General features: G+C 42.2%; 1 protein-coding gene across 1 annotated transcript in view; it reads left to right on the top strand.

The window, feature by feature from the left end:
• LOC104491246 (cytosolic phospholipase A2 epsilon-like) overlaps positions 1-9,719 on the top strand; it is a gene marked incomplete at its 5' end in the record, with an annotated part of 20,821 nt that overhangs the window by 3,982 nt on the left and 7,120 nt on the right. The window contains 8 exons of the mRNA XM_010133632.1: positions 865-922; positions 1,368-1,534; positions 1,652-1,738; positions 2,827-2,864; positions 4,885-5,032; positions 5,891-6,027; positions 6,978-7,200; positions 8,673-8,787. Coding sequence (XP_010131934.1) covers positions 865-922; positions 1,368-1,534; positions 1,652-1,738; positions 2,827-2,864; positions 4,885-5,032; positions 5,891-6,027; positions 6,978-7,200; positions 8,673-8,787 — 973 coding nt within the window. The remainder of the gene's footprint in view (positions 1-864; positions 923-1,367; positions 1,535-1,651; positions 1,739-2,826; positions 2,865-4,884; positions 5,033-5,890; positions 6,028-6,977; positions 7,201-8,672; positions 8,788-9,719) is intronic.

The following is a 9,719-nucleotide window of genomic DNA, read 5'->3' on the forward strand; positions in this document are numbered from 1 at the left end:
GGCCAACTTCTCTGTCGCTGCTCAGCCCTGCTGAAAAACGTAAGTCACTGGGTTTCCAGGGGATGTTCTGTGTTTTCCTCTGCATTCCAGCAGGGCCTTCATTCGTGGCACTTCAACCCTTTCTCTCTTCCCTCGCCAACGGTTACTCTCAGTGCAGAGTTGGAGGGGACTTCCAGGTTCCTGACTCCCAGTGCCGCCTTCTTTCCACCCCCACCAGTAATCCACAAAGTAAAAGGTCCACCTGCCACTCGGAAGACCTTTGCTGTCCCAGTGTAGTGGAGATAAGTTTCTTATTGCTGAGATGACTGCTTCAGGAGTTCTCTCTTCCCGAACTGGAAAATGCGCAACGTGCTCTGCTTTATCTAGTGCTATTCAAAGAGGCGTTGATTGATTGACATGGCTTGGCTACAGGGGGCAGACACAAAATTGGAGATGGGGCTGCGTTACCCCTTCCCCCACACATACCGTAAGAAAGGTGGCAAAACCTCCTTTTGCACCCAAACAAGGGGGGAGTGGGGGGCAGCCCTTCTCCTTCCCCTGGAGCTGAAATCCTAAACCACAGCATGTAGCAAGTGACAGAAGGAGAGGAAATGGCCTCAACTTGTGCCAGGGGAGATTTAGGTTGGATACTAGGAAAAATTTCTTTACAGAGAGGGTGGTCAAGCATTGGAACAGGCTGCCCAGGGAGGTGGTGGAGTCCCCATCCCTGAAAGTGCTCAAAAGACGAGTAGATGTGGCACTGAGTGACAGGGTTTAGGGACCCTGGCAGTACAGAGTGAATGGTTGTGCTCAATGATCTTAAAGGTCTCTTCCAACCAAATGATTCTGTGGTTCTGTGAGATTGTTGTTCTCTGTTTTTTACAGTGTCGTGAACTTTGTTGCTTGGAAGTTGAAGTGGCAGAGAAGATGCAGCAGAAGTCAAGTAAAGTTATTTCCTGGATATCTATTTACCAATAATTGCATAGTTACTGATGACAAGATGCCCCTTTCTTATAATGTATTAGTGGAATAAATAGTATTTACTTTACTTACAGTAAATACAGTATTTGCAGTTAATACCAGGTAAACACATCAGGTGTTCTAGGCTTCAACGACTGCATCTTGTACTCCATTAGGTACATGTAAATACAGGCGATTAGATCTGCAGGAAAGTCGAAATCCATGTTCTGTGTAACAGTGATAACATTCAGTGCCCCCTTTCTATCAAAATAACATTCACTTTGCTCCTTTTCCTTTACTGCCGGTGCTCCCTTCAGAGCTGTGGTCTAACAGCTCTGCTGCTTGCACCACACTTTCAACCAAGCCAGCACAATTGTCTGATTAAATCATAATGACATTTCTCATGATCTTTGTCTTGGTTTTTTTAGAGAAGGAGCTTTCCCTCACTGTGAAGGGCTCCTTTGAGGGGATGCGGGACATCACGCTAGGCCCTGATGGAGTGGTCAGCCCATCAGGTCCCACCAAGTTCCATTATATCAAGTATGCAGAGCCAACACTGGACGTCATGTTGCCGAAGAAGAAGCACTACCACCCTGTAGGTTGGAAGTAGGCTTAATGATGAACTGACCACGAATGCCTCTCTAGAAAACTGGAGAAGGGGGAGAGGGTAAATCCATTACTGTTTTTGTCCTAAAGCATGTTGTTTTCCCAGTGGTCGTGTAAGTACAGTGCAGAGACGGGCTCCCCAGTAGTGATGCTGAATTCGCTGCCCATGGGAAGGAAAACAACCGTTGCAGAGGTGAGCATCACTTCCAGCTGTTATGAATAAAGGGTCACTCAAGCAGAAACCATTCCCCATAATAACTGTCCCAGGTGGCTGCTAAAAGGGTCAGAAATGTTTTGCTTTTTCTCTGACATTGAACAACCAGGAGCTTTGTTGCTCCACAGAAGCAGGCTGTCCCTCCATGTCTCCGACATGCCAGTAGTGCATACAGAGGTTCCATACAAGGATGTCAGAAAATATGACAATTCCTTCAGTACATTTCTCCCTGTTTTACCCAAAGACTCACTGCTCCCTCCTTTGCTTAATGTCCAAACTGGAAGTTGGTCTTTGGACACAAGCTAGGAAAAAGCCAATAAACCTTCCCTTAGTAAAGTATGTGCTTCAAAGGAAAATACTAGACATAGCATATGGATTTTAAAGAGTCTAATGAGACTATTGCTTAAAATAGATGTATGTACTGTATAATTTTGAATGCAATTAATAGGAGAAAAAGATGCTTACTCTAAAAAAATTGTTTCTAAGAAACAACTACAGATATCTACATTATGAGGACAATCTTGCTCAAATATTAGTTATTATGTTGTGAAGAAGTGGGGGAAGATCACATTTCACATCCTCTCAGAACAGAACACTTTATGTCAGCTAATATGAAGGCTGCAATAGTAATTTCAAGGCAGGACAAAGTCTTGGCAGTAGCAAATGCAGACTTGAAGCATCTTCATTGTGAGACTGTGGCCAGGATGTAAAAGATCTGCTGAGTATGAGAGTATAAAGAATGCGAAACATCCAAAAAATGGTATTTCAGGATGCTGCAGAAAGCTTGTGAATAACAGGGGAAATGAGACGTACTGCATGAGTCTCAGGAACCTCGTATACCAAGATTGTTATTGATTTCGGCAGCCTGGAAGTGTTTGGGATCTGTGGGTAGGGATATTCCACTAAAGATAAGTGAATGCTTTTGGAAATGTATGGCGAGATCCCAGACATTTAACTTCACGATTTCCAGACCTTGCTGGGATCTAAATCAAACTCTGACCCAAAGACAGAAAAGGAAAAAAGAAATTTTAAAATGAAAATTTAAAGTATACATTCTTATTTTCCAGGAGAAAAGATTTGACTTGAATGTAACAGCACAAAGCTGGTAAGAGACTTGGGTTATTGGTTTTGATACTGTTTTGGTTTTGTTTTAGCAACATGGAAATGACAAAAGAAGGCATTCTCAGTCTGAAAACGAGAATGTGCTTTCAATAAAACGTAAAATACATGTGCAGTATATTACACATAATTAAGCTTAGGAAGATTTGGATTTAATCAATAAATGTTGATAAACAATGTATTTATTTTAGCATTTTCCCTTCTGACCTGAGAATATTATTTTTTGATCAACGCCAGTCTCTGAAATTCACAAAAAGAACAAAGCTGACTAAAAAAAGCACTATAGGCAGGAACAAGCATTAAACTTGATCAGAAATTATAAATGTTTATTTTTTTTCTGAACTGTCAATATCCAGTAGTGAGAAACCTTGTATTCTGTAAGTCCAGTTCTACTGCATATTGAGAAGAAACTAAGGTAGACAATGTAGCTAGTGGTTTGACTTCTATAGACACGCTCATTAATACTCATCAGTAAACATGGAGATATTTCACGTTACTCGTAGCTATATGTAACACCCAGAACTGGGCAAACTGATCTTTTTTTTTTTTTTTTTTTCTAGATCTGTCTGCCAAGGAGCAAGGGAACAGCACACATTAAACCCCCAAAACGGGGAAAACTGATTTTTTTTTTTTTTTTTTTTGGTGTATGCATGATTAGCAAACAAAAGGGAAAAATAATTTTTAATTCAAACAGTTTTCTATCATTCATTTCAGAAAGGCAAGTGATTAATGACAACAGGAAAACTAGTGTTATTCCAAGACAGGAAAAATGCTTCCCACTTATTTATTTTACTTTCAGAGAACTTTAAAGGCAGTTTCTTTGTTTATTTATTTACAATGGAAACTGGCTTTTGCAGCTCCACCTAACTCACGTTTCCCTTGTATGTCTTCATTTACAAATGCAGTTGTAATAATTCGGCTGATTTTATCCAAATCTGATGGTGGCGATATCCCATAAATAAGTTTCATTACCAGTTTCATTGGAATTATGGACCCAGCAGCATAGAGAAATTCTGTCACGGAAAGAAACCACAAAGCCCTGCCGTTCTACAATGCCTGGGCAGGGCTAGCTGGCAGCCGTGGAGTCCACAGGTAGCTCTGGCCTGAAGACACCATCCTAGATCTCTTGCCTATCGACCTCCTGTAGGTGCAGGGCAGGAAGAGACAGAAGAGAGGTTCGTGAGTGGAAGAGCATGAATGCCCACGGAAATAAGCTAGAATACTGAAGTTTTAAGGAATGACTTACTAAATTTCAAAATTTATGTAAATTAAATCTTCCTCTGAAGAATATTATGCTTTACAATTTTTGAGTCAAGGTTGACATGAAATACAACTGCAAGCCTTGACCTGTGAGACAGCTTGTGCAAGTGCAGACAGATCAGAGCAAGTGCGGGGTGAAATCCTGCCCCACTGAACTCAGTGCCCCATCTCTATCCAGACCATGGTCTGGAGGTCATCCCTCCGGGAATAGGGTTACAGGGCCATGCGTGCCTGGCAGGCAGGTGGATGCGTTTCCTTCCTAGCAATGCTTGCCAGTAGAGAGGGATGTGATGCTTGCCACTAGAGAGAGCACTCCGGGTGCTCAAAACAAGAATTTTCCTTCACGTTGGAAATGCCAACATTTGAAAATTGGATTTTATTTTGTATTTAGAATGAGAAAAATATCCCATGAAATGGGAATCAATACACTCACTTTTGACCACTTGCACAGATTTTCTGAACTTGTAATTCTTTTTAGTTTAGAATATTAATTTAAATATTTTGTTTCATTTGTAAGTACAGTACATTGTTTCTTCATCAAGTAATAACAGGGTAATGCCACTGGTTAAGCTTACTAATTGAAAGAAGTTTCTTACTTTTAAAAACAGTTACAATATTCTCTCTTGCTCCTGTCACATTGCATCACCCTGTTTGACAGGCTGGGTGCTGCAGACCGTCTGTGACTGAAGTCCTAAGACTGATACGGGTGTGTTAGTATGTAAAATATGTGACTGTTTTTATCTTAGTAACTGTTTGTGCCATGAAGACCTGGACATGCGCTTTGGGTTTGACCTGTGTTCAGAGGAGGTGGCTTTCCTGAGGAAAAGAAAGAAGTATGTGGCGAGTGCCCTGAAAAGTGTTTTTCACCTACAACAGGATCTGCAGGATTATGAAGTACGTGTGTGTTGGGTAGATCTTGAATATCTAGTGCCTTCATATACTGTTCTAGACGAGTGGTCAGCAACACGGACCATGCGTATCTGTTGTGCAGGTACCAACTTGTCCATATGTGTTAAGTACATTGGCTTCTGCTGCCGAGGTTTGTTATTGCAAGAAACACTAGTCGCAGTAATCGCGTTCTTCATGACAGTTAATTTGGAATTTGTCAGATTTGAGGTGTGTCCATCCCTGCCATACTATGCTGTAACTGTGTGCGTATTAAATACATCACATAGCAAAGCTTTCTTACCTTGTTCTAATTTCATCATTTTGTGAGAATTTAAGACCACGATCTCTGAGTGCTCCTTATAATATTTTCCCTTTCTTGCAGTTTTGAAATTTCTTAAAATAAATATGATTTATTTAAAAGTAACTTCATGATACTGAAGAACAGCATTGATGAAGACAGCTTAACAACGCTGGCTGTGACCTGAGTGCATTTCTTCATGGAGTTGGCATTGAATTTTCATACAGTAGTAGTAGATGTGTAAAATGAGAAAAAAGTGGCAAAGGACTGGGAAATACAGAGAAAATACATTGTTGCCTCCACAGAAGAGTTTCTTCTTCATCCGTGTCCCTTTTTGCCCTAGAGATGAGCAAGAACCCAGGTTTGGGTTGATCTCTGAACCCACGTTTATCCAAAGGGAAACGACAGCAGTAGCAGTCACTGCTTGATTTTAGAGTCTTTCCTTCTGAAAAGGAAGGCTCTGAGATGAGCACCTGGGCTAGGTGTGGTGGCCAGACCCCATTGTGGTCCGGCGTGTGATGTTGAATGCTGTCGGAGTGAAAGTCCCATCCTCCTCTGCCCAACAGGTCCCCGTAGTGGCTATCATCACAACAGGCGGAGGACTGAAGTCAATGACAGGACTATACGGCAGCCTTATGGGACTCAAGAAACTGAATCTCCTAGACTGTGTAACGTACATCAGTGGGCTGTCCGGCACCACATGGTAAGCCAGCTTGTTCAGGAGACCTGACCAGGCCCTTTGAGGATGATACTGCTGCAGAGAGGAGCTTCTGAAAGCAGACAAGATCATGAGATTTTCTTCAAACGTCGTAAAACCAAACTGTTTCTCAGTAACAGGCCATTAACTATTAGCTTGATCTGATGCACTGATTTTTTATTACCAATTCTTTACTGTGCTTTTCAACTCCACATTTGTACGTATATGACAATTACACTTGTCAAAATAGTTTCCAAGTAAGTAGTTACCGTGGATATATCTGTGGATGCCCATAGCATCATGCCTCTTCCTCTCTCCACTGATGTCCCAGTTGTTGTTCCCAACTGGCTCTGCTTTCTAACTGGTCACGCAGAAAAAACTGCAGGACAGTGCACGCTCAACCCCTGCAAAATGCCCACTCTGCCCCTGGGCAGCATTATTCCATGTTCACAGGACTTACAGCTGCCCAACATCTGATGGCCCCACGTAGGGAAGGAGAGTAAAACACAGGATGGCGTTAAAAGAAAGCACAGTGATACCGTAAGATTAAAACTCAACGATACAAAGCCAAGAGACAGTAGCTGGTGTGAACTGATTTATGGTTCTAGAAAATAAGCAAAGAAAATTTATTATAATTTTCTGCCTAATTTGTGCTTCGGAAGTATAGCTATGTTCACACCTGGCAATTTTATCCCTTAAGCTTCTGCCAGTTCTGTTTTTAAAAAAAAAAAAACAACCAAGAGCTTACACCCCCCACCCCCATCCTTCAGGGCCATCTTTAAAACAGTCATAGAAACTGTGGAGTGTTCATTCCACTTGATGGAACAACAAAACCAGAGCATGTATGAGCAGCAGTGAATCCCTAAGTGTAAACCTCTGTCCCCAGCAGCACAGAATTTCAAGTCTTTTTTTTTTTTCTCTTTTTGACTTTTGCTGTCTATATTATCTTTCTCCAGGACCATGGCCAACTTGTACAGAGATGCCTACTGGTCGCAGAAAGATCTAGACTGGCATATTAGTGAAGCCCAGAGACAAGCAACCAAATGCAAGATGGGCTGTTTCTCCATGGATCGCATGAAGTACTACAACAAGCAGCTTTGTCAGCGCAAAGAAGATGGATACAGGACATCATTTATAGATCTTTGGGGGCTCATGATTGAGTACTTACTAAATGATGGGGTATGATGTATTTCTGTTTCTTAGAGAACCATGCATTTTCCTTAGTGAGTGGAGAGGAAGCTATCCCATCATTTCAGAAAACGTACCTCCAACCAGAGTGGAGTTCTCTGTGTCAGCAAACTCTCAGATTTTTTAATTTCCTTTAATAGCCTTCCTAGGCAGAAATGCATCCTAAAGGTTAATAAACTAGTTTGTGGATGCAGCCATTTGAACTCTGGCCAGTAGTTAAACATAAGTGGAGGCAATCTTGGGCAGTTTGCCTAAGATGCAGACTACACATGCAAAAAGAATTCAAGATGCAAAAGAGAGTAATTCGCCAACAGTGTGAAAACTATCTGAAGCTACCGTGAATCAGCTAGAGAGCTTGGTGATTTGCATCCACTAGCAGGTAACTTCATCTGCAGTTACACTGGAGGCCAGCTGTGTATTTTACTTTTGCTGAGAAGGACTGCTCAGCTGATAGCTGGTTTAAGTGATACTAATTTTTACAAGTAATAACAAATATCTGTCTCTATTATTTGAGGTGTCTTCTATCCCTACAGTACAGCAGCCCACTCCCTCTACTCTCTTCAGCTGGGCCACAGTTCAAGGATGCGTGCTTTGGCACTTGGGAAGTGAAAAGGGATGAGTGGTTGAGAACTGAACAGTGTCCTCTAGTGGGGGCAGAAATGCTGCAGTCCTAGTCACCCATTCATTTAGGTTTATTTATTGATTTTAAATGTAAGTATAGATAGAGAGTGTTACATACATGTAAACAGAAAACACATACAGAGAGGAATGCTTTATTTAAAACAAAGGTATAAGCTGAATATCTGCATCTCTTTTAATCTCAGCTATGTGGGGTCCCCCTCACAATCTCGCCCAGCATCTTTCCCTTTGAACAATTCTGACCCTTGCTGTGTAACCATTAACCTCTCCCTAATCTGCCAGAAGTAGCTGCTCTTGAGCAGTTCATGAGATTTTATGGTTTTTACAAACTTCTTTAATGAGAATATCCTTTTCCAGAAAGAATCTGGGTGGGATGCAAATAATTTGCTGCCAAATTCCAGTCTCCCCGCAAGGCTGGACTGTGATAGCTGTTGTGTACTAAGAAAGGCACATCAATGCCAACATGCTCAAGGGCTTTCTTCAGTGCCAGGAAAGCAAGGGCTGCTCACTAAGCTCATCATCCTAGGGGGAAGCTTGCTCCTCCTACTTCCCAGGGTAGTACTTTCTACCACGGACAGACACACATGCAGAAGTAGTTTCCCTCGCTTCATATTTTTGTGAACCTGTGTACAAAGTCAAGCCAAACCCTGAGAGACTGCTCTCACCGATGGGTAGGGGCCTGCAGTGCTTTGTACAATGGAGCTGCCACAGCCAGTCCTGCATGCTGGGGACAGAGCTACCCTGCTCCTTCAGCACTGGGGACATCAAACTCACCATGTGATGCTTCCATCTCTTCTCACGTAACTGTTCTTCTTCAAAACCAGAAAGACTCCCACAGACTTTCAGACCAGCAAGAAGCACTGTGCGATGGCCAGAACCCACTGCCTATCTATGTGTCCGTCAGTGTCCGGGACGGCTACAGCACCAACGACTTCAAAGGTAAGGACGATGTTTCAGATCCTCTGGGGCTAAAACTGGCCACTGAATTCCTTTGATTTGTTCTTCTCTGCTTGGCAGCACTTGGAGCAAACAGTCCTCGTGTGTTACTTGCTTTTTGGAGAAAAAACATCACCTCCATGCCTTATGATTCTAATGCAAGAGCTTGTTGAGACCAGCATTTCACTGTCTAGACATACACAGTCAAAATCCTGCCAGAATGGCCATTTTCGAAATGTTATGTGATCCACCTAGAATGAGAAGTATTGAACTGTCAATGCCCTGTCATAGTTTCAATATGAAGACAGACCACAGAGTTATGATAAAGCTTGGGAAAGCATCAAACATACTCTCAACCGAATCTTTTACTTTGCTCATTATTTTGGTTGGTTTTTTCCATGAGGAGAAGAAACTGGAGAAGGACAAGAGGCAGAGAAGAAATTCAGATCAATTTTTTTATGTTTGTGGTGAAAAAATTAGCCACTTGTGAATGAAAAAGAAATTATGGTCCATGACCTTTCTGTTCCAGTCTTTGCTCACTCTATGGTTGTATCAGACAACTGCACTTCACTTAGAGAGGATATCCTAGACAGTCAAGGATAGTTCTGTCTTCCTTAGTGCTATAAAGAGTATAACTGGCCTCTTACAAAAAAAAATTTTTTTAAGAGCTGAGTACCTGTCTTAGTACATAACCAAATTATTAAGGGGAAGTTACTCTACAGATAACAGTGGAAGTGCTTTTGTCTAGATGCGGCATATTCAAGGGAAGCAAAAAACCTTGTGCATGCTGGAGAAACCCGGAATAGTGAGTGCACGTGGGGTGTGTAAGAGCTGAAGCCTTGCTGTGCTTCCGGCATGCGCCTTGTGACACCAGCAGCACCACCACGAGCCATGTAACGGCTCCTGCCTCCGCACCGTCCCAATGTCTGAGCTCC

This window comes from Buceros rhinoceros, unplaced genomic scaffold (genome assembly GCF_000710305.1).
Source record: "Buceros rhinoceros silvestris isolate BGI_N320 unplaced genomic scaffold, ASM71030v1 scaffold4133, whole genome shotgun sequence".
NCBI lineage: Eukaryota > Metazoa > Chordata > Aves > Bucerotiformes > Bucerotidae > Buceros > Buceros rhinoceros.